Source organism: Gracilinanus agilis, chromosome 3, assembly GCF_016433145.1.
Source record: "Gracilinanus agilis isolate LMUSP501 chromosome 3, AgileGrace, whole genome shotgun sequence".
Lineage (NCBI taxonomy): Eukaryota > Metazoa > Chordata > Mammalia > Didelphimorphia > Didelphidae > Gracilinanus > Gracilinanus agilis.
Window position 1 is genome coordinate 594,559,970 of NC_058132.1, and position 26,469 is coordinate 594,586,438.

At 35.0% G+C, this 26,469-nt stretch overlaps 1 protein-coding gene across 1 annotated transcript in view; it reads right to left on the reverse strand.

Moving 5' to 3' along the window:
* Positions 1-20,721: 20,721 nt before the first annotated feature.
* The window catches only part of FAM126B (family with sequence similarity 126 member B), a 71,777-nt gene continuing 66,029 nt past the window's right edge, over positions 20,722-26,469 (reverse strand). Inside the window, exons 13-14 of the mRNA XM_044670635.1 lie at positions 25,655-25,822; positions 20,722-21,572 (exon numbers count right to left, since the gene is read on the reverse strand). Of these exons, the coding sequence (XP_044526570.1) occupies positions 20,971-21,572; positions 25,655-25,822 (770 nt within the window). The 3' untranslated portion in view covers positions 20,722-20,970. The remainder of the gene's footprint in view (positions 21,573-25,654; positions 25,823-26,469) is intronic.

Here is a 26,469-nt window from a genome sequence, read left to right on the forward strand (position 1 = left end):
ACTCATCAGCAAGCTGTTGCAGGATCCAAGGAAAAGAGTCTCTCCACAGAACTCATGCTGAAGGGAGTGTCCCACTGAAGTGCCAATGAGGAGAGAGAGTCTCCTGAAGAGCCACCAAGGCAGGAATCTCTCCAAGCCAGAAGTCCCAGTGTCTTCAGCCAGGGTTCCACCAATGCAGCTTCTTCCAAAGCCAAAGCAGGAATCTCCACAACCAATCTCTCCAAATGCCAGGAAGAGAATGAATGCTAGACCATGCTGGTCTCTTTTTATACCCCTTTTTTTCACATCACTTCTTGTCACTTCCTGTCACTCCTCCTTCTTCACAGAAACTAATGGCATTCTTTCAATTTTCCTAGCACTACCCAAGGGAGGGGGGCAGTGGCCTTTGGAGTTGTCACTTACTCAAGTAAGTGACTTGTGAACTCTCATACTTAATGGCAAGTAGGAGTACTTTAAGTTCTTGATGAGAGGAGAGTTAATCCTATTTTCACAATCCTCCCTGTGATTCTTTGGGAGACTAGTCTCCCCAGTGAATCATTTAACACATCTAGCTTATACCGCTAAAGATCTTCTAGCTAAAGATGCATACAATATTGCACTTTCTAAGTGGAAACTACAATAGTTGGAGATAAGAGGGAAATAGAAGAGAGAGAGCAAAACCAATATTTGCTAGGCCCATTGACAAAAAAGCCGATAGGAGGTAGTCCCCTTTGGCAAAAGAGTTTACATTCAGAATAAATAATATGCTCAACCCCTTTAGTTCAATCAATTGCATTCCAAAGTTAATTCTGGATATTTTGATCCAGTGTAGGTTTCTTTATGGCACTTTCTTCAAACAGTTCACTTTCTTGATGAGGAGTTAGCAAGCTTCTTTTTCTGAAATTTCTCTCAAAAATTTTTAAATCTTGGATTTTATGAAAATTACACAGATGGATTTCTTCTTCTGAAAACTGCCCATTCATATCATTTGACAATTTATCAGTTGGGGAATAGGGCTTATAAATGGGAATTTATCTTGAAAATCTTTTTATATCTTGGAAATGAGATTTTTATCAGATAAACTTTCTGCAAATACCTTTTTAACCCGTTAACTATTTCCCTTTTAATTTCTTATATTCATTTTATTTGTGTACAAATATTTTCATTTTATATAATCAAAGTTGTCCATTTTATCCTCAGCAATCCTTTTTCCTTTAACGAAACCAAACAAACCTCATCTTCTATCTTAGAATCAATACTGAGTATCAATTCCAAAGCAGAACAGTGATAAGGGCTAGGTAATTGGGTTTAGCTGACTTGTTCAGGGTTACACAGCTGAGGTCAGATTTGAACCGAGCACCTTCAGGTTTTAGGCCTGGCTTTGTCCATTCAGCCATTTAGCTGCCCCTCTAAGGTTGCAGCTTGAGCTCCTTTTGTATTGGAACACATTCCAAACCAAAAGACAAGAATCTACTTTTTGACAAAAACTACTAGGAAAACTAGAAAACATGGCAGAAAATAATAAGTATAGTAGACCAAAATCTTACACCTTTTACCAAGAAAAGATAAAAATCAATACATAATTTAGATATAAAGGTGATATTATAAACAAATTAACAGATCATGGAATAGTTTACATGTCAGATCTATGGATAAGAAGAACTTAGGATCAAACAATAGATAGCATTATGAGATACAAAATGAATAATTTTGATTAAAATATTGTTAAAAAGTTTCTGCACAAGCTAAATCAATGCAGCCAGAAAACTGGGGAGAGGCAGGACATAGAGTATTACAAGTATGCCTGACAAAGGTCTCATTTCTCAAATATATGGAGAATGGCATCAATATGTAAGAATACGAGTCATTCTCCAACTGATAAATGGTCAAAAAATATTAAAAAGGCAGTTTTCAGATGAAGAAATGGGAGCTCTAATGTCAAGAGTTAAGTTTTTAATGGCCTTTGTGATGTTCATAATTGCTTTGAAACACTGGGATCCATCTGATAAGCAGGGACCTGGCAAATAACTTTACAATGTTCTGACATAAGAAAAGGCGATCAGTCCTGGAGTGCCCTCATTTCCCTTTTATCTGAGTCCCATCTTGAGGTCATTCCAAAAAGTTGACGGTATAAGCCTTATTCTGGGCAGAAACTTCCCATGTTGCATAGCTGCAAGACCCTCTCCCGCTTTCTTGAAACACTTTATAAAAAGGCCTGTCTCTAAGGGGCTTGGGAATATCCAATCCTCTACACGTGTTCTCTTTGAATTCTCTCTATAGAAAATAAACACCTTCATTGAAGAAAACCTGTTTTCTCTTTGGTTCATTTAGAGTTTACAATTGCAGTGCTTGGTGAAAAGGTTGACAATAGTTATATGAAAAAAGTGCTCTGAATCATTTAAGGTTAGAGAAATTCAAATTAAAATAATTCTGAGGTATCACCTCACACCTATCAGATTAGCTAATATGACAGAGAGGAAAAATGAGAACTATTGGAGGATATGTGGGAAAACTGGAATATTAATATACTATTAGTGGAGCTATGAACTGATCTAACTATTCTGGAAAGCAATTTGGAACTATGTCCAAGGGGGGTATAAAACTTTGCATACCCTTTGATCCATCAATACCATTACTATGTCTGTATCTGAAAGAGATTTTTTTTTTTTAAGGCTAAAGGACCTGTTTATACAAAAATATTCATAGCTCTTTTTTTGATGGAAAAGAATTGAAAATTGAGGATAAGTCCATCAATTGAGGAATGGCTAAACAAATTGTGGTGTGTTTTATTTTTATATATTATATATATTACATTTATAATATAATATATACTGTATATTTTTTATTTTTTATTTATTATAAATATAAAATATATTTATTATATTTTAGAAAACCTAGATTTCCATGAACTGATGCTGAATGAAGTCAGCAGAACCAAAACATTGTACACAGTAAGAGCAATAAAGTATGGTGAACTATTGCTACTTTCTCCAACCATTCAGGAACATCCTAATGTGGTTTCCCTTGGCAGTCCCCAGGGTCTTTGGTCTCATCAAATGTTGGTTCAATTTTCTAAGTCTATTTATTCAGAGATGTTTGGTCTCCTTTTGATGTCCCAGTGGACATTTTCCCTCCTGTTTTAATAGCTTCCCTTTTTATTTATCTGCTTGTGCTCAAGGAATTTAAGTAAATTTTCTTCCACCTGAAAACTTTGGAATTTCAGTCCTTTTTCTTTATATATATCTCTCTGCGTTCTGATGCTTTCACCTTTGATGCTGAATTCCCCAGGGCTAGACCTTAAAGCTTTCTTTGTCTCCCACTTGTGGAATCATTTTTTCACTAGCCTCAGTCTCTGCCCCAAGTAAGTTCTCGGTGGGTGGGGAGATAGAACTGGCTTTGTCCAACACCATACATTCAGTTGTGTCCTGCCTTTGCTCTCTACCTGAGTGCTCTGTAGTGCAGTGTGCTTTCCTATACTAATACCTCTTTTGCAAAGGGAAGTAGCAGGGAGTGAGGAATAGGGTTCAAGAAGCTGGATCTTGTGGCTTGTCGCAGAATAAGGGAGTAAAAGCAGGGACTGGGTGTGCTACAGAGACTATAGCAGTATCAAGGAAATTACTGGGTGCACAAATTCAAAGGACTCATTGTGTCACCGTTAGAGTGTTGAGAAGGGGGTCCTGAATGAATGGATCAAGCATTTGTCTTCTCCATTGTTAATTCATTTTATTGTTGATCTAATCACATTTTTGGTAGCAATTATCCTACCTCTTGCAAAAAAAGTCTTAATTTGGGGCATTTTGAGGGTTCATAAAGATAGGATAAAGTCTAGTTCTGCATATTGTTGGTCAGATGATCTTCAGGCTATCTGAAATTTCTCTTATCACAAACTCCTGTGTTTTCATTTGGCCCTCAAGACATTCCTTCTAGATTATTCTCCTAATTCTCTCTGCTCCTTATATCTCTATTCTAACTACAAATTCTTCCTTTCACCATTGGTTTTGCTCTCATAACCAAATTCCAACATGTACTGTTTTCAACTGAATCATTTGCCCTTATGACTTTTTAGTTCTCGTTGTTCAGTTGTTTTTGGTCATGCCCCACTCCTCATGATCCAATTTGGGGTTTTCTTGGCAGAGATCCTGGAATGATTTGACGTTTTCTTCTCTACTTATTTTACAAGTGAAGAAACTGAGGCAAACAGGGTTAAATGAATTGCCCAGAGTCACACAGCCAGATGTGAACTAAGGAAGAGGAGTCTTCCTGTCTTCAGGCCCGGTGCCTTATCCACTGTGCCACGTAGCTGCCCTATCATTACATCCCATCATTCCTGGCTTGCTATTATTATCCATCTTCCCTGTTTTGTCTATTCAAGGTTCTTCCTGCTTGAGGAAATCTTACAACCCCTTTGGACAGGATCCAGTACAAATCCATGTTTAGTCTCAACCAGGACTCAGTGCTAGAAGGCAATCATTTTATTCTTCTTTGAGTATAACAAGCATTATAGCAGCTGTCCCAAGTCATCTCTCTCATGGCACTATTATTTCTTGATTCTTCTGTCTGTTCCTTCTGTTTCCTTGCTGGCACATTGTCCATTTCTTCTTCAGTATGAATGTTGAAATCCTTTCTCTTCTCTTCCCTAACTTTTCCTGGACATTCTTCTTTCTCTAACATCTCCCTTGGTGATCCCATCTGCTCCCATGAGGATCTTCACAGATGAATCTCAAACCTATACATTCAGCATTCATCTTTTTCAAGAAAATTCAATCCTACATCAACTTTAAGCCAATTGTCTCTGTGTAGATATTTATCTCAAACTTCCAAAAGAGGACTTAATAGACCTCATCAAAATCCCCTATCACTGTTGAAGATAGTCATCCTCCAGTTATCCAAGTTCACAAACTTGGACTCATTTTTTATTTACTTATTTATTTAATTTTAAATGTTTTCCCATGGTTACATGATTCATATTCTTTCCCTCCCTTCTCCTGTAGCCAACGAGCAATTCAACTGGGTTTTACATGTATCATGACTCATGTTTCATGAGTCAAATTACATGTATCATGACTCAAAAGTTAAAAAAAACAAATTTTTAGCTTCTGTCTTAGATTCAATTACTCAATACACTCCAAAGCAGAACATAAGGGCAGGGTAATTGGGATTAAGTAACTTGCTCAGGATTACATAGCTAGGAAGTGCCTGAGGCCAGATTTAAGCCCAGGACCTCTATCTACTGAGCTTCTGTCTGGTTTCAAACCTAATCCTTCTATCAAAAATGCTCTCTTCAAAGTTATTAATGCTCTCCTAGTTGTCAAATCCAATGGCCTTTTCTCAATTCTCCTTCTCCTTGACATTTCTGTGGTCTTTTAGACCCTGTTGATCACTCCCTCATCCTTGATAGTCTCTTCTCTCTAGGTTATTGTGACACGACTCTCCTGTTTCTCCTATCTCTATGCCGACGTTTCTTAAATCTACTTATCCTGTTCCAATGTCTTTGCTAACCTCCAATTTCACATCTCCAGCTATCTTTGAGACATCTTAAATTCTGTATGTCCCAAATCAATCTAAATATCTTCCCTCCTTGCCCCAACTTTCTCTACTATTGTCAAGGGTGCTATCATCCTCCCCGTCCCTCAGGCTTGCAAGCCAGAAGTCAAACTGAACTCCTCATTGTCTCTCACCCCCATATGCCATCTGTTGCCAGGCCTATTGATTTCACCTTTGCAACATCTATCCAATATGCCCCTTCCTCTCCTCTGGCACTGCCACCATTCTAGTGCAGGTCCTCATTATCTCACCCCTCCATAACTGTCATAGTGTACTCGTGAGTCTGCCTACCTCCCGTCTCTTCCCACTGCAGTTCATCCTCCATTCAGCCACTAAAGTGGTTTTCCCAAAGTACAGGTCCAACCATGTTATCCTCCACCCCTACCCCGATTCCATAAATTCTAGAGACTTATGACCTCTAGGAGTAAGTACAAAATGCTCCCTTGGGCATTTAAAGTCCTTCATAACTTGGCTCTCTCCTAAATTTCCAGTATTCTTACGTCTTTTTCAACACATATTTTTTTTTTTAGTTTTTAATTTTTTTCCAAATTACAGTTTGGTATGATTTTCAATCATTGTTTTTCTGATATTTTGCAATCCATGTTCTCAATCTCTATCCCATTCCTCCACCTTCCCCAAGATGGCAGGTAATATGGTATAGGTTGAATGTGTGCTATTATACAATGCATATTTACATATTCATCATGTTGTGAAAGAAGACACACATCACTTCCACTACAGAAAAATTTGTGGAGGAAATAAAGCGAAAAATGGCTCGCACTTCAATAGGCATGCACACTTTGTCAGTTCCTCCAATGGCTGTGGACAGCCTTATTTGTCAAGAGCCCAGTGGAGTTGTCTTGAATCCTTGCATTGCTGATGATAGTGAAGTCATTCACAATCGGTCGTTGTATTTCGTTACTGTGTACAGTGTTCTGATTCTGCTCACTTCACTTTGCATCATTTCCTATGTCTTTCCAGGTGTTTTTTTTTTTTTTTTATTTTTATGATCATCTTGTCTACCATTTCTTATGGCACGATAGTATTCTACCACAACTTGTTCAGCCATTTCCCAATGGATGGACATCCCCATAATTTCCAGTTCTCTTCTACCACATAAAACTGTGCAGATGCTTTGATCCAGCAATACCACCTCTGGGTCTGTATCCCAAAGAGCTCAAACATAAGGAAAAAAGATTGACTTGTGCACAGATATTTTTAGCAGCAGTTTTTATAGTGGCAGACTTGGAAACTGAGGGGTTGTTCATCACTTGGGGAATGGATGAACAAGTTGCGGTATAGGATTGTAATGGAATACTATTGTGTCATAAAAAGTGATGGACAGGATGAGTTCAGAAAAAACAGAAAAGACTTATATGAAGTGATGCAAAGTGAAGTGAGAAGAACCAAGAGAACAATGTATACAGTAACAGAAATATATTATATACAGTAATAGAAATACAATGATCGACTGTGAAGGACCAAACTATTGTTAGCAAAGCAAGGTCCCAAGATATCCACAAAGGAACTATGATGACAAATGCTACGCATAACAAAAGAAGGCACTGTTAAAGTCAAAAGCATGCTATCTTCCACTGTATTTCTTTCATGAGCTTCTTAACTGTATATGTAATATGTGTCTTCTTAAGATATGAGCAATAGGGGCAGCTGGGTAGCTCTGTGGATTGAGAGCCAGGCCTAGAGACGGGAGGTCCTAGTTCAAATCTGGCCTCAGACACTTCCCAGCTGTGTGACCCTGGGCAAGTCACTTGACCCCCATTGCCCACCCTTACTACTCTTCCACCTAGGAGCCAATACACAGAAGTTAAGGGTTTAAAAAAAAAACAATTTAAAAAAAGATATGAGCAATATGGAAATATTTATTGCATAAAAGCACTCATATAACATATCAGGACCATTTACCACCTTGGAGCAGGGAGAAGGGAAGGAGGGAGAAAATCTGAATCCTAAAATATCAAAAAACAATTGTCAAAAATTGTTTCTATATATAGTTGAAAATAACATTCCTAAAGACCAGGTCTGACCTGCTTAAAAACCTTCAGTGAATCATTGTAGCCTGTTGGATAAAATCCAAACCCTTCACTAAAACCCAAACACCTTTTCTACTTGGAAAAGTTGAATTCTATTGCCTGGGTCCATTCCCACAATCTAGCCCATTTCACATTACTCCCCTCTATAGACTTTATGTTCCAGACAAATTAGACCACCTTTTATCATCTTCTTCTATGTCTTTGCACATTGTCCCTCAGGTCTGAAATGGACTCTGTCTTAACTTTCATCAAAGTTTGACTCAAGTGCTACCATCTTTAGGAAATTGGCTTATTGTATAGCTTCAATGAATTTTAAGATTCCATGGTACAAAGCAAGGAGGGGGGGCAATGATTTCTCTCATGTGACTTTAATGTTGTCAAGGTGAAAAGCCCAAGGTGCATAGTCCTGGTATTGGGAAGAAATGGGGAACGTGTTCTACTGTCAGGGTATGGAACTTCTGGTCCCAAGCCTTTGCATTCTACATTCCATAAACCATAGCTTGAGAAGAAGGGGCAGCTGCCAAGACTGTCCTTCCCAGGCCTAGTCATCAGCTAATGCTTCTGTAGAAAACAACTTTGCCTGTAGGCAGCTCACCACAAACTTATACACAGACCAATGAGAGCTAGCAGAGAAAAAGCAAATTTCATTGAGGAGACATACTCAAAATATGAAGGTCAAAAAGTATTTTAACAGGTCAAGTCAGTTGGAGTGCATAGAGTAAGGGGGTGCCAAACTAGTAAAGTCTGATGAATTTTCATAGCTTTCTAACTGGGTCAAGAACTAAAAACCATGGTGAAGATCATGGTTCAGAGGCAGTTGCTGATTCATGACAGAGAATGGGAGAGAAAGTAATGACTTACTTTGGCTGAGTTGATTCTCAGGATTTGGGTTTCTCCAGCTTGTTTTGAGGGGAAAGATGAGACTACTGATATCCTTACAAAAGTTTTCCCTGATTTGTCTTCTCCAGTAAGTTAATGCTTACTCCTTTCTCAAATTATTTTTAAACTTATATATGTACAATTTGCAACCCACTAGGCTGTAAACTCCTCAAGAACAAGGATTTTGTTTTACTTTGTATCCCAAGTATTTGGCAAAAAGTGCATTTTATACAGTATACTTTATATTGAATCCAGAAATGCTTCAAATGAGATATTTCTTAAAGCCTGTCATTACATATCTATATTCCTATGTTATTCCTTTTCTTCCCTAGTGTTTCCTCTTCATTTAAACATGCCTACCAACTGGAAAAAGTATATTTTAATGTTATAGTTATTAAATGTCATTTTATGTTTTATTCTTAGTTTAAGATGGATAAATGATTAAATGGCACTGGCAGTTTTCAAGAAATGTAAGCCATTAACAACCCCATGAAAAAAATGTTCCAAATCACAAATAAGTTGAATGCAAGATTGAGGTATTGCTTCATACCTTTGAAATTGCAAAGAAAGAAAATTTTAAAGTAGCAGATTCTGAGAAAATTGGCACATCAAAGCTCTATTATTAGAAATAGGAATTCAAACTGTTCTACAAACTATTTGTAATTACATTGGAAAAATTACTAAACAATTAGTTATCCCAATGCTGGTCACATACTCCAAGGAAGTCATCGAAAGAAAGGTCCTATACATAATAAAATGTTCATAGAACTTTTGGTAGCGGCAATACTTCCTCTCTATTTTCCCTTTCTCCTCTCTGGCCTCCACAAACCCCAAAGCAAAGCCTAAACTTGGAAACAAATTTTGTGTCTATCAATTGGTGAATGGCTAAACAAATTGCAACATACAAATACAGTGCGTTATTATTATGGCATGAGGGGTGAATATGAAGGATTCATATGAATATAGGAAGCTCTGTTTGAACTGATGCAAAGGAAGGATGGAAAGTGGGAAGCAGAGCCACAAGAAATCATGAGATGACTTCAATGAAAGTATTCTTAAAAGACATTAAAGTTAGAATTCAAGGACAATGTTGGTTTCAAGGGACTACTACAGGAAGATATGAAATAGAGGGAAGCAAAGAACGTTTATACACAATTAACTTTGATAATGTACATTAAAACAGTATAAAGGGGCAGATAACTAAAATTGACTATTAATGATCTGAGTTTTAGAGAAGAAAATATATAAGGTATAGCCTTCCTCACAGTTAAAAAGGGAGAGGACTATCAGTATGGAAGGTAGCATAGTGTTTAGACTATGGCTGCTTTGTCATTTTAGTGGTGTGTGTGTGTAATGTTAGAAAACAAAAAATGCATCGATTTAAAAAATAGGAAAAGGACTCATTTGAGAGCATACTTCAACCATTTATAGTAATGGTAGACTAGAAAAGCAGAATATTGTGTTCTTGGTTGCAAATTGCATGCTAAATGGCCTTAATTTTTAAAAAAAGACAATAACTATAAAAATTATTAAACTAAGTTTTATTAATATATTTTATTGAAAATTAAAATTTATAAATAAAATACCATCTAGCTTCAAAAATAGTGTATGCAATGTTTTATGTATTTTCTCCAGGAGAAAAGTCACTCATTCCTAAGCAAAAGGTTTCCTACCACTGATACAAAACTATGAAAGGAGTATATGTAATGGGCAAAAGGGACATGAACTTTAATATCATTCTCTCTTCTCATTTCAAATACCCTTGGACACTAATGAAATATTAGTGGAGTGTGAACTGATCTGTTTTGAAGGACAATTTGGAACTACACCCAAAGGGTTATAAAATTGTGCACATCTTTTGATCCGATAAAACCACTACTAGGTCTATATCCCAAAGAGATCATAAAAATGGGGAAAGAACCTACTTGTACAAAAACATTTATAGATGCTTTTTGTGGTGGCAAAGAATTGGAAATTGAGGGGATGTCCATCAACTGAGGAATAGCTGAACAAATTGTAGTATATGTTAGTAATGGAAGCTAAGAAATGATAAACAAGATGATTTCAGATAAAGCTGGAACAATCTGTGAGAACTGATGCAGAGTGAAATAAGCAGAACTGGGAGAACAATGTATACAATAACAGCAATATCAGACCATGATTATCTGTGAAAACCTGGCTCTCTCAATAATGCAGTCTTTCAAGATTGTCCCAGACTTCTAACTGGGAATGCTCTCCACCTCCAGAGAAAGAATTGTTGGGAGTTCTTTCACATCAGTGTGTTTTTGGTTTTATTTTGGGGTTCCAGTTATGTATGAATGTGCTCTTACAATAGTGACCAATATGGAAGTGTTTTGCATGACAATAAAAATTAAAAAATCAAATCAAATACCCTTGACAATCTTCCATTATTTTCCTTTGCTTTAGCTTCAGACAAGGTGACTTGTAATGGAAGGGCAACTCCACTTTAATCCCATTCTCTCTTTCCATTCTTCCAGTCTTTTGGGTTTATAACTGGAATTATCTTAAACTTCGCTCCTCAATTAACTGCCAAACCTTTATGTTTCTCCAGAACATCTAACACTGGACCTTCTCCCTCTTCATTAGTAATCTTGGTTCAGGCTCCCATTAACTCTTGCCTAAATTATCCCAGTCTCTATCTGGTGTCCCTGCCTCAAATCTGACTATTCTAGTCCACTGTCCATCCTACACAGTGCTGCCAAAATAATTTCCTTAAGTGCAGCTCTACAAATTCCTCCCTGCTTAAATAAATTCTGGTGGCTTCTACTGCCTCTGGGGTAAAATGTAATAAACTCTTCTGTGTAATTTTTAAAGCCTTCGCAACCTGGCTCCAACCCCACTTGTCTTTTTGCCCCCCACTGGATGATTCATTTCCCACTATGAAATACAACCAAACTGGCTTTTTTCTCTGTTCCTCACATATTCCACATGGAATGTTCAGCTTCCCAACTAGTCTCATCATGCACCACAGAAACCTCTTCATTGTAGCCCTGGAGCTCACATCTCGGAAGTAGCATCTACACCTAAGGCCTCTTCCTTTAATTGGAAAGTGGATGGCTTCTCCCAGAATTTCCTTTTAAAGAGTGTGCTCCAGCCAAGTATTCTCCTCTCCTTTCCCTTTTATGTGTAGTCTCTCCATTAGAATGTAGGCCCCTCAAGGAGAGGAACAATCTTTAATATTCCAAGCAATTTTAGCACCACACAGATGGAGTAAGCACCATGTCTCTCTCCAAGCCATCCTAGACTGCAATTAAAAAAAAAAGATATTTAATTATATCATGCCTTTACTAAGTGAGCTCCAGTGGCTCTCTACTGCCTCCAGGATCAAAAATAAACCTGTTTGACATTTAGAGTCACTAAATGTACTTTTCTATACTTCATTTCCCTCCACCTATTATACAATCCTTATACATTGGCCTATCTTCTGTTCTTTAAACTTGACATTCCATCTTGTCTCCATGTTTTTGGGCTGTCTGTTCTAAGCCTGGAATGCCCAGCTCTCTCACTTTGCCTTTTGATTTCACTGGTGCTTCAGCTTCTAACATTAAACACTCCTTTTATATTATCTTTCTTGTATACTCAGTATAAAACTGGTATGTACTTATTCTCACACACCCCAAACCATACATTCGTTGAAGAAAGGAAATATTTCTGTCTTTATTTGTATACCTGGTGTTTGGCACAGTGCCTGACAAATAGCAAGCCCTTTAATGCTTAATTAACTGAGTGTAATAACTCTTTATCTCTGCCTTTTTCTGTTAATACACAATGTGCCACTTTTCCTACCTAATCCTTATTGAGTGCTTCAAGCACTAGGGTTCTCTCTTCTAAAATTACCTTGTATTTTAACTACTTTGTATTTATAACTACATATTGATGCTATACGTGCTTTCTTCAATGCTGACATTCTTTTCCAGTTATTTTCAATGGTGCCCAATCTTGAAAAATGATACTATGTCATCCCCTCAAAATAATCTTATTTTTTCTTCCTTTCCCAGCAAAATTCTTAGAAAAAAGATGTGTACACACATGACTTCAGCTTTCTCTCCCCTCTTAATTACATTTCAATCCTTTAATTTAAGAGCTTTGGACCTCATCACTCAACTGTTTTCTACAAAGCTGTCAGTCCTTTTCCTTAAGTAAAGGTCTGGTTATTCAGCTTCTTCTCAGTCAACTTCAGTAACTTCCTATTGCCTTTAGGAATAAATATAAACTACGTTTTGGATTTTTAAAACACTTTAAAATCTGGTTTCAATTTACTTTTCCAACGTCCTTCTGAACACTCTATATAATCTTCTTGCTATTCCTCACATACACTTCATTTTCTGTTGTATTGTCTTTGCATTGGCTTGCAATGCTTTTTTCTCACCTTCACTTCACAGAATCTGACTTTTCAACACTAAGTCCAAGTACCACAAAGTCTTTCCTGATCTGCCCAACAACAACAGTCCTCCATTCCCTAACTTAATCTGTATTTATTTTCTGTTTATTCCGAATAAACTTTGTTGTATGTCTCTCCAATAAAGTAGAAGGCTCTCTGAGAATAGGATCCATTTCATTTTTCTAATCAGTCTCCTATACAACAGTCATTTGTTAAATGAAGTAAAGGGATTATAGGAGAAGGATTAAGACAAAGTCCTAGAGTATATGTATAAATAAAAGTAAACCTAAAAATCTTAAGGAACAGATCAAATAAACAATAAAATAAACAAAAAAAAACAAACAATAAAAGATCAAAATGTCATTAAGAAGTGAAGTCAATGACACTAAACTTTATATAATATCTGAAGGAAAGCATATTTAGAGTACCTTTATGTTTTGGAAAGGAAAATCCACATATATAAATATGGTTTATTTAGGAAGAAAAGGTACACAACTACCCAGAAACACGATATTTATTTAACATTTTTAGATATTCTTTTCTGCTTGGCAGACTGATAATGAATTTTTTACATCTTTATTTACAATGACTTAAAATATTTTTTTCATCTCTGGCTGATATTTACAAAGTCAACAGTAAATATATTTCACATTTCAACAACAGTCAATAGCATTAACCAGTTTCAGTAAGACAGTTATTAAAATAATGGCTTACATGCACTTGATCTTCAATGTGTGTCACCCTTAGCTCTAAAAAAATGAAGATTTTTTTACTGGTCCTAGGTTAAGGGACATCACACAGTAGAGATCTTGTTTTTTTATATACTTATTTAAATTTTCACCAGCAATAAATCTTGAATACTTGGGCAGCCTAGTGCATGCAATCTTCGGTTTAGTGCCGGTGAAAAATAAGGTTTGTTTTACATAGTCCACATCTTTTCATCTAATAAACATATTCCCAGCAAAGGCTTATTTAATGTTTCCTTTTCTATTAAGACAGAGAAGACTATACAATGCCAAAGTTGTAAGAGTCCTTCAGAAACCTTAGCTCCAAAGAGCCAAGCTAGCATGAGAAAAAAGTATGAAAATAATCTTTTAACCATTAAAGATTATGTCTCTTAGCTAGTCAAACTGAATGTAAATCCAGTATAATTTCAAGGATAAGAATCAAAAAGATTCATTGTAAAGTATATGAATTTATTACAAATGTTAAAAAGATCACATGGGGGTCATACCTCTCAGTACAGTTTTCTTAATAAAACTTAAAAAAAAAAAACACCCTCCTAATGTTTAGAAAACAAATCTATTTAGTTTTCAAAATGGTCTGGTTAAATTAACCAAAACATCAATTATTTTTTCTAATTTTTCTATTAAGGAAAAACAGTATGCAGAAGTGACTGAGTAAAACATCTTACTATTCTCTTAGCTTAATCACATTTCTTATTTTTGATAAAATAAAATTTTAAATGGCATATTTAGGAGTAACACTCCTAATAAACTCATATTTTACATATATATTCTAATAGTTCTTAGCCCAAGATAACTGCAAAGAAAAATCCTGAGTAATTACTTGTATAGATTATAGGTGAAGAAATTACCCCATTTTACCAATTACATTTCCCATATGCCACAAGCAAATCTAGCAGAAATGTTTGAGAGTGCTAATTTAAAGAGGTCCATTTCTGTGACTTTCTTGTGGCGTGTCACATGTTATAAGATGTTTTTTGGTCCAGATCTTGTTTCATCAGTGTAGTGATAAAGTATGAAAACCTTTGAAGATGCTGATGAACTATGTCCCTAACTTAGTTGCAGTGAGTTGCCTGGAGCAATGAGGTTAAGTGACTTGCCTAGGGCCACACAGTTCTCCATTCCTAAGGCTCCCATTCACCCTACCTCTCTGACTCTCATTCTGAGGATGATATTTTTGAATTGTTCTATTCAACACTGGCATATTGTAGGATATTTAATCTCCTACTTAAATTGGTGAAGAGATATAGAAAGCATGTCACACCACAATGTGCCATGAAAAAAGGGTCCTTATTAAGCAATCATGTGTGATCTTATATGTATTTATTAACTTTTGTTGAAAATGGCTTTTCCTTCTATGATTCTCATGAAAAATGTTTCTAATTCTTTCTTTAAGGTGTTTAATATACAATTAGACCTTCTGTTTTGTATATTTTGTTAAGTTACCTTAAAGTTAACAGAAATTACCATCAGAATAACAACAAAATTCAACTTATTTAAGGTAAAGAAAAAGAATGGAAACCTCTAAGAATTCTACTCTGATTCCCAAGTGTATAGGTAACCTACTTTTCAAAGAACCTATTCTGTTTAATTTTTTTCCACATTAAAAAACAAGGGAGGAGGAATTATACAAATCTCAGATAATTTAAAAATCATATTTGGTTTGCAAGTTTCTTTGGTAAAATAACAAAATGAGGGAAGACATAAAGAATTTATTATCCTAGATAATTACAGGCAACATTGAACTAAAGACCTACAAATACTGCAACCCAGACTGAAATCAGTTTTCTAATAGAGAATCAAGTGTTGATTAAGTTTTCTTTTGGAAAAATTATTAAAGAGGATCTGGGTCTCCTACATTGAAACCTTTGATAATTAAACTAAATTTTGGGCAGTCTCATTGCTATCAGCCCAACTACACTTATTTTCACATACTGTTCTTTTATAAGAGTCATATTCAACATCATAGTGTACTTTCAAGAATTCATCTATATCATACCAAGTGTACACAATACTAATACATTTTTCAAATTCAGAAGCAAAAAAAATTAAGTCATATTTTCTGCTCTACACTACATTTTATTTTGCTCAGAATCAGCTTTTTGAGCTGTCATAATTTTAGTTTTGCAGTTTATTTCCCAGACAACTTAACTAAAAGACAGAACTGTGGAAAATAGGATATTCCTAAAATAAAAACACTGAATATATAAAATCATGTGGTCTGGTTTAAAATGAATACTCTTCAAATATCAGGGACAGTGACTAGTGACTTAGAATGATCATTTATCTGTTATTCATTCTTTGAACTACATGTAAATCTATCATCAATGTGACAATTTTGGCAAAGGCTAACTGTACCAACTTAGAGGATGTCATAAAATTTAATTAGGATCATTAACTCAGTTTTACTGTTCTGTGATCTGACTGATTCTAGGGAGTGTTTAGTAAGAGCAATTTTTATTTGTTTTCCAAAATAATTCTTTCTTAAGAATATGTATCTTTAAAGTAAGCTTTAAACTAATCATTAGAAATACATATCTGAAATGAATTTAATACTTTAAAACAAGATAACAATCAACTACCTCAAAAGATGAAAAAAACCCAAAATGAAACAAAAGCAACAAAATCCTGCAAATAGACTAATATATGACCTTAAAATAAAAAAACTCTAAAACCTATATGGAATTTCCTGATTCATTCCTTAGCTATGACTTACTACATGTTTTTTCCTACAAAAAAATTCAGAAATGAAATACTGATTTTCAAAAACACAAGCAACACATACTTTACAATATTGGGGGAGAAATGGGATGATCTTACTTGCTACTGCTTAGCAATGGGCTACTGCACTTTAATCTTGGAATTTTTTTCTATTTACAAAAGAACACAGAGTTAGCTGACAGAATTGGACTATAAAACATACTCAAAGAACACATAAAAACTTCAAGTGGTGGGGAAAAGGAAAACCCTACTTTATCCTAATATTCACAAAAATAGTGCAAATTTAAAAAATTAGAAAAATTTTTATTCTCATTTTTCTAATGCTATCAAGCAGATGATTAATTTTAAAGCTAATAAGTAGAATTTGAAAATTCAGATTGGAAATGTCAAGCTTAAGCATCTGAAACTACTGCAGCTACAAGACATTTAAGAAGATACTTTTTACGATATGTTTACTATTATAATGAGGAAGCAGAAATTTTACAATAAATCTAACTTTTCATTCACACAAGGAAATTTAACCTGTATGTATAGTGTAATATTAAGTATAATCTCTTAAATGTAAAAAAAAATGACTTAGAACAGAAAATTCAGTATTTTAATTCTTATTTTGCAATATTCAATTGGATATGTAATTAATTTGCCACTTTAGTACTTCTGTAAAATTTGGATAACAAAAATACTGATTAAGTCATTTTAGAAGGAGTTACTTTACTTTTAAATAAAACTTCATAAAAATTAGCTAAAATGGAAGCATATCAGCATAATGTGGCAGAAATTATGATGAGATAATGCATTAATACTACCGTATGTGTACAGACTATACATATACAAAGTTACCTACATATCCAACACTTATGTTTATGTAGTATTCAACTACAAATGGAAAAATGATTTAATCTACATTTTGCTTGCATATATCTTTTCCTTTAAATGTTGTACCATACCATAGGATAAAGGAGCTGAAGGGAATAGGGTGCTTGATGCTATATACCACATGTACTGCAAAAGAACGGGAAGTGCCTGATAATGTAGAAAGAAATAACTTGGGAGACAGGAGACCTCGGCTTAGTCCTTGCTTCCACCAACTAGGTGACAATGGGCAAACCAATTTATGTCTTTGAGCTTCAGCTTCCCCATCTATAAACGGAGGAGGAGGCTGGACTAGATAATCTTCAAGGTCTTTCAAGCTTTAAAATCCCACGATTTTACAATACATATGTACAGTAGAGTAAGCAAAGGAAAAACAAAAATTTCAAGTTAAAATCTTCCCACCACCAACAAAAAGCAGCTTATCGTAACAAAAATTTTTATAATTTACCCCTAAAAGGCAACTTTTCATTGTATACTTTATTTTGCTTCTCATCAAGTTCCTTTTTATTGTCATAGAGCTGTCTAACATGGCCTTAAAATAACTTACTCTAACTATATATATATATATTACATATATATTTCATATCCCTTCAGGCACTTTGCCAAATCTTGATCCAACATGGACAACATCAATGAAAAATCTACATTATTATAGAAAATTGGCATTTCATTCCTTAATAGCTTTATCATAGATTGGCTCAGTTCAGATTTTGGTGACACATTTAACGGTAGGTCTCTGTAGTGATCTGTAAGACACTTTATGGAAATTATGAATAGCTTATCTAGTATGAATTGATTTATTATATGATAAAAATGATTTCCAAATGCCTATAGATCCAATTATTGTATATACAAAAAGGCACTACTTCAAGAAAAAAGTGCCAACAAATAAAATAACTGATCGTCCAAAAACCTGTACTGGAAGCCATAAGGCATTTTCCTAAATAGATGATTCAATGATAATGCCATTTTATTAAAAAAAAAGTTAATAACTTGAATATCTAGTTTCAATTCAATGAAATGTTTCAAAAATAGAGTTGAAATGTAGTAAATAAAAAGATGTAGTGAAAACGCAATTGTTCATCAAGATTATGAAGTTTTAATGGGTGTAGTACATATGCATGTGTACAGTATGGTGTACACAGACAGATGTAAATCCCCAAACTATGCTTAATTTTTCTCAAAACAAAGTTTACATATACATCTTGGATTTTGAGGAAGAAAAAAGGGTTTTGAAGTTTTGTACTATCATTTTACACTCCTATTTATACTAGTAATTTTGTGCTTGAAGGTACTCAATAAATGCTTGTGGAATTACTGAATTAAAAAAAAAAACACTTTTTGCTCTCTTAAAAGAAATTAGAAGTCTCTGCAATATATTTACCCTCTACTTCCAGTAAGATATCTATAAGTGCTCCTCTTCTTTTATATGTATTATTTAAAAATTTTTGTAATCTGATCAGAATTCTGCTTTCTTGTTTATATCATATTTTTCACTTCTCTGGCATTTCTCATGGACCAATTTTTAAAATAAATGATGCCTATTTAAAATATGTTTGAGAGATCTTTGTGTCTGTACATACATACTATACCCATATGCCTCTGTATGTACATATATTGATGTGTATATATCTTAAGTCTCTTGTCTTATCTTTGGACTTGGGCAATGTTATAGGTGTTTTGGGTTCTAATTTGCCAATTTGAAAATGAACTGAAAACATTACAGAATATTATCTTGAAATAAGAATCTAACTCAGTGATTCCCAAAGTGGGCACCACTGGCCCCTGGTGGGTGCTGCAGCGATCCAGGGAGGGAGGTGATGGCCATAGGTGCATTTGGAGGCAGTGAATAACTGTAAGGGGACAGTGATAGTATGTGACAGGGGGCATTAAGTAATATTTTTTCTGGAGAGGGGGCACTAGGCCAAAAACTTTTGGGAACCGCTGATCTTACTATTCTAGTAATTGTTTGACAGTAAATCCTTTCCCATCAAAATAAAGGATTTTCATAAAAAATGGAAGTAGGGTCCTTTTCTGGTACCTGTATTTATCAAATTCCAATAAATTTCAATTTCTAGATTTGTTCTTACAGCTTTTTTTAAATCTTAAGAGAAAAATCTTTCTATAAGTTCCCAAAAACATTTTTTCCACAGTATCAATGAAAAGTGCCTAAAAACTATGTAACATCAATTCTGATCTTTTATGTGAAGATAACTTATATGATTCTGAGAGAGTACAATAACAATACTTTTGTTATGAGTATGTGTGCATTTTCTAAAGACAATATATGTGGTCCCTTGTATTTTAATTATCAGAGCCAAAGATTCAGGGATGCTATGTAATAATCTAATAAAATGATTCTTCAATCAAATCAGAACTGATATTTTGTATGATATATTTTTATGTCTCTTAAACAATTTTGAAAAGCTAGTCATATATTTAATGTCTAGCCCACTGACATGATTTCAAAATTTTCTAAAGGATGAGGAAACCACTTTCAAATAATGTTGAACATGCTCACAAATGCAGTAGATTGATGAATAAATAGGCAATGTGGTCCTTTTAGTAGAAAACATTTCGATATTCCCTGGAAGGAAACAGTTTTAATAAAAATGTATTACAGTGAAGCTTCAGTGATTCCCCCAAGCAAATATCTGTCCCTGATGTACCTCCATGAAGTATATAATCTGTCAGGACTGTAGATTTCCTAATCCAAAGTATTTGACTGAATTTAGGCACACCTAGAAAGCAGCTGAGAGGGCTTCACTGAAGATCAATTAAGAAATTCCTCTCTTTACCTGAATATGCACTTGTTTGAATCAGTCATCAGTAACTCACAAACAAGAATTGATTGTTCATCATGTCTAGGAAATAGGATATCCCATCCAGATTCTTGGACTTGCTTATTGTTTCAAACTTTAATCTATTGATATAATAACCCTATATGTCCTAGTAAGAAAGAGGGAAGACATTATGTTAAATACGGCTATAAAGCCATTAAAAGTGCATTATCATTTTCACAATAAACTTACAGCCTTCTCTGCAATGGAGGAGACCAAAACTTGGTTTGAATGTTTCAGTGACTGTTTAACTTTTCAGAGTAAAAAAGTTGGGGGAAAAGAGCTGCCTTCATTTTAATTAATAAGAACAGCAGACTGCCAGGATCATGTCTGATCTATTTTCTCCCATCTTTTTTTCCCATACTTCTAAAAAAAAATAAGAAAGAAAGAAAAGAAACAAACAAAAGATTGCACAAACTCAGAGAAGTCCAAGGAGTCATAGTAGAATCTCTGAGGCACTCCTGGTTTTGATGAAAAAAAAAAAAAATACGATCCAGTAGTTTTCATAGTCCTGTACATTAAAAAGAACCCGTTTCTATTTCTTAACAAAGCCAAAGAATCATTTCATAGGGATCACATACACCATTTCCTCTAACGTCTCTGCAGTCTCACAGTGTTGAAATGGGACCGATCAGCCTACGATGATGGATTGCACATCACCCAAGGAGAAAGGGAGGCATGAAAAGGCAAACATTTTATACTGCTTCACAAACACATTTAGGGTAGGGATAGGGAGACAGAGAGGAATAATAGGAAGAGAAAGAAAATCTTATTGCTGTTTCAGTACAAAATACAGTATGATGATACCTAAACTGAGTCAGATCTGATTACAATGGTCAGTAGTTTCAGACGGTGGGATGAAGTTTCTTCCTGCACAATGAAATGTTTGGTTTTAAAAGATAAGCAGTAAGAGAAGAAAGTGGAACGTGTCAAAACTACACCTGTGATATTAGCTGCATATTGAAGCTTGGGGAGCGAGACTGCTTAGTTAGGGGGGTTCCTGGGCTGAGGAGATCTTTACCTTCCCCAGTTTGACCTAGCCGGTCTTCCTGTAGGCTGATAGTTGAAAATCGATTGGCATTGCTACCTGCTAAATTATTAACTCCCTCAATGCCAACCCCAATGCTTGTACTGGCTTGACTGCCATTCACATAGTCAAATGATTTACTTGAAGAAGCACTGGCTGTCCGGATCAGACTTAAACTATTAGCTTTTGGCACCACCTGCCCAGCGGGTAGGCTCAGGTGTTTCTTCATTGGTGTCAACTCAATGGAATCTACATTAAGATCACTTGGTTGATGTGTGTACTGCTTACGAACTACTGACTCTCGAGGGCTCTCGCTGGACTTGGTGGCAGAAGCTGTTTCTTTATCCTTGGCTGAACGCCCACTTGCTATTTTTCTTAAGCTTCCTCTCTGAGAGGAGGATGATGGTTTGGTCCCAACTGGCTGACTGCTGAGGGAAGCCCCTGATGAAAATCCTTCATCTGCATCATTCAAGTTCACAGACTCCTCTCCTCCATTTATACCCTCAGCACCTAAAAAACAAATCAGACAAACTCAATAGCTGTTAAGTTAAATGATATAGAAGCCTTAAGTTTGTTGTACTTTGATGATGACCTTGTCAGACAATTCTCCTGATAAATATTCTGTTTCACACTGATTTCTAATATGCCATTATGCTACTGTCCTGCATTATTCTAGTGCATGGATATTTCATTAATATCCTTATCTCTCTCTCTCTCTCTGTATATATATAAATAAATAAAATGTATGTATGTATATATACTGCCTATTACTAAAAATAAAGTCAAGAATTGGATACCTCAAGCAAATTTAGGCTTCATACAACTTTCTTGTAGTACAAACTACTCACACAATTCAGCACATAAACCTTCAACTTAAGATTGACCTCACCTAATGAAAAGTCAGTCATTAGTCTTAGTTTTCTTCCATTATTTTGCAAAAAGATCAAATGTAATGAAAACCTTTCAGAAACTCTTATATCTGAAATAGCTAGCAGATTTGAAAACATTATTGCCACCTGAAAAGGGATCTAATTCTACCACATTACATGGAAGCTCTACTTATTGTTTCAATTTTAAGTGCCTTTTCCCCTTAAAATGTCATGCTTAATTCATAATCCAAGAGTACAAAGAAGTAGTGACAAAAACGAACCTTTTAACATAGAGCAAGCCAGTTTTTCACTTTTAAACACAAAATTTCACAATCCTTTTGATAAGTTCTACTTCTTGGGACTGCTCCTAAAATTGAAATTTCTTCATAGCTATATACTATTCAATTAATGCATCCAGTAGCAACTGTGCTTTTTTACATAAGAACCAAAGCATCAATATATATTTAAAAAACCCAAACAACCTGGAGCATTAAGTCATGAAGAAAAAACCAGGCTTCATATTTTTAGAAGAGATTTTACTCATGACTATTCCATGAACTTCCATGTTAGAATTCACACAACTTATAGAATCACTCTTTCTTTCTAAGACTGAAACAGAGAAGGAAAAGTTTAAGGCAACTCAAGTTCTTTTTTTTGAATTATAATCAATATTCTTTAAAAATCACTACTCCAAGCCTCTAAAAGGATCTTTCTAAAAGCCAAATTATCACTTAAATGAATCTCTTAGGAAAAAAAAAAGTTCTGGATGTTTTCCTACATCATTAAGGAGTTATTTTTTTTGATACATTTCCTAAATCCCAAGAAAACTTAACCTGGACTATGTAAAGTAAATATCTTTATGTTTAAGGAACAATGTCAGGTGAGAATTTTAAACGGTTACGTGAACACACATTAAAATAGACGATTAAGTCTTTTCTTTAATATGCTCCCTGAAAAAAAAAGCTGAAGACAAAAGAAATGTCCAATTTTCAAAGGTGCTAGGAAAAATTTGATAATCAAGCTACTCTTAAAGCAAAAACACCTTGTTTTATCTGGCAACCAACTTTTCTTTAGTCATCATGCAAAGCCTTCTAGATGAGAGTGCATTTGGATAAACAGCTGCAGGCACTTCCTCTCTCAATCTCTTTCTTCAAAAGGACAACACATAATGTGCACTAGAATAAGAATGTCAAATTCTATAATTACACATTACATCATATTATGTTTATAATCATTTAAGAAAGCTAAACGTCCATAAAAAACATAAGTGCTGAGTAAACATGTTTTAACAATATAAAAAGTGACGGGCACAAAATAACATTAGATTAGAAAATTATTTAATCAAGAGAGGAAATTAAGACACTTGGTATTAGCTTTGGAATATTGCTACATGCAGATTAGATGCTCAAGCAATATGACAATATTAGAAATGACGATGGTAGAAAGATAGTGCATGCAGAAAGAAATCATTGGATCTCAAATACCCAGAAATGTTGTTTCAGTGTAGTGGAACAGTATTGCAGTAGACTTTCAGATTCATTCAAAGTATTAACTCTTGGTTTACTATGATTTTAATAATGCTTTCAAAAGTTACGGATTGTTTTTTCAGATTTCCAAGTAAAATTCTTAAGTTTGAGCTCCCTGGCATCTTTGCTCTCCTTTTCAACATGTAATCAACAAGCCTCAACTATTTAAAATACAACTTCAATGTCATGCACGAAAAATTTCCCCAAAAAGCACTGAATTAAGAAGGCAAAGAATGTGGGTGAGTCAGGTATTTTCTTCTTCCTTAAGTCATAAAGATACTAACAACATAAAGGAGAAAGAATATACAAAAAGGCATATTGATAATAAATTTCACTGACTTTCTCTAATTTAAGCCACTATTTTTTATTTTAAACTTACAAGTTTCAGAATTCTATCAACTACAAGAAATTTTGTATATATTTAAGGAACTTACATTTTTTTCCTAGCTTTGTCCAAAAACTTTTAATTTTTAACAATTGTAGGAAATACTAAAACTAGCTATGCAATACTCTTGGTCCTTTTTAAGGTCCTTTTGTTTTGTTTTAACTTTTGCTGAATTAAAGAAAAGCTTCAATTTCCTAATCTTAAGCTTTCTGCATTATCATTTTTCAATTAACAAAGCACTACACTGACTAAAAAAATAGCAATTGGTAGAGAAAGCCAAATAGGCTCATCCAACCCCTCTGTTATCCTAGAGCATTAAGAAGCAGGGTTAGCTTAAAGAAGCACGTTAAGTGATTAGTATATTTAATTTTTATTTATATCTTATTTTCTCTTGTTATTATAAGATAACGCTAAGTTATAGGGAATCATATAAAATATGTAAAACTGGAATGGGAAAGCTGCATCTTTCACAACCATTTAAGATGGTTCTCTGAAAAGTAGCAACAACGTCTCCAGGTCCTACAGGTCATGCACATGCAACACTGAGAAAAATGAAGGCCAATTTTGCCTAATGACTAGGGAGTTAAAAGTAGCTTCAGATTCTTACTGAGCATGCTCAAGTTTCTGATGCACCAAGGAGCAGGAGTCCTCCTAAAATGGAAATTGTCTCTTACAACTTAAATAACATATCCTAAAGACAATTTGCTTTAGTACATCAATGAATCACTCTAGTTTCCACAGTAGCAAATTGTAAAAGAACTCTCGGGTTTATTTTCGTTCTTATTCCAGGGAACAATTCCTGGGAGATGACAATAAACACAGAATGACTAGCAAATACTTTTTTTGGTATTTGGTAAGAAGATGAGGGTTCTTTAACAGCGAAAATACTATAGGAACATTCTCAGAGTGAAGGTACAACTACATTAAAAAAAAGTTGCTACTGGTACAGCTGAACTCCCAAGAATACATTTTCACTTCAGTGCTGGGAATTATATACAAACAATCTAACAAGAGAAGGTGAAAATCCATTTCATTGAATGCATGACTGGTAAGTTTCAACATAGCTTGTAATCCAAACTAACTTAATGAGCATAACAGAATCATCTACAGACACTAAAATAAGCACTGTAGTCTGCTTCAGAACTGGAGAGTGAACAGGAAATCATGTTTATAGAGGAAAATTGGTGGTTAAAAGTTGGAAACAGAGCAACTTAATCTATTATGTTAAATGTTAAAGTGCATCAACCCCAATAAAGATCTATAATTAGACAGAGGTAAATCTGTTCTTGGAATCATCAGGAGTGAAGACAAGTAAGAAAAACAACTCCACCTCAGTTCGCCTTTCAGATCAAAGATGATACATTTGTGTTCTACTTCAGTCTTCACAAGTTCATTAAGTATCAATTCCTGAAGTTTTATGAACCTAAACAAGTTTAAATTGACAACCAGGGCTCATGTTCATTGGATGCATTTTCCCTTAATGTTAAAGTAGACATGCTCAGTAATGAAAACATCCCAAGCCTTTGCACACCTCTTGAAGATGGCTGCTTCGCCTTGTTATTAGCCATGCCAAGCTGTTCTTTAACCACACAGGGATGCAAACTCCAGGCCAGCACACACGATAACAAAAAGTTGTACCTGACCTGGTGCTAGGCATAAGGGGAAGTGTGTGTATTGCAAGGAGAAGCTAATACACCCTGGGGTAGTGGAAACACACACTAGAATGGAAAGATGTTCTGCTTGGGGATAGGGAGCCAGGATCCTTCTCCAGCAACTGCCTCACTGACTTCTGCCTCCTCATCTCTGTCCTACCCTCTGTTGTGGTTGCTGCCAAGGTGGGCTCCGGCGAGCCACGCTCAGGGGTCCTGCGCACCAGCACCTCCCCCTCTCGCACACGTTTGATCCCTACGTCTGTGGAGCCGTGTTGGATCGGGGAGCCAGGAATACTCGAGTCAGCCTCGTTTGAGAAGTCAAAGCCATCTGGGATTCAACATATAAAGTTTTAGTGCTTTTTGTGCTCTTCTATAACTTTCTGAGCATTTTGACCCAGGCAGATTTAAAGAGGTTTATGTGGATATGATATTAAAAAACAAAAAAGTACTATTTTTATACAGTTATATATGTGTGTATAATGCACATACATATGCAAGAAGGCAGATGAAAAATGTTGGAGTTGGTAAATGAATAGGAGAGAGAAGTGAAAAGAGATCATCAAAATGGCAATACTATGCTCCTACAACAAGGCCAATACAGCTTGATTATACAAGTACTATGTCCATGAGACACTGCTGCAATCAATAGTTAAATACAAGCAAAAAACTCACAGTAAAATCAAAGATAAGAATCTGAAAACAGAATCAAACGTGCTAGGGAAATTGCTTATGTCATATTTTTGATTCAATTGGTTATAGTTTTGTGTTGTTTTGTTTTTTTTTAATGAAAATGCTCACAATTGCACAAACTCAAAGACAATAAGCATATTTAAGGCAAACCTCTCCCCTATTTTGCTATTTTAATAAGCAATCAATCTCTTTCCTTTCTGTACACTTGGATTATTTTGCATTTCCTCTTATTTGAAATACTTTCTGAAAAAACATCCTTCATAAGGAAAAATCTAAAGAAACCAT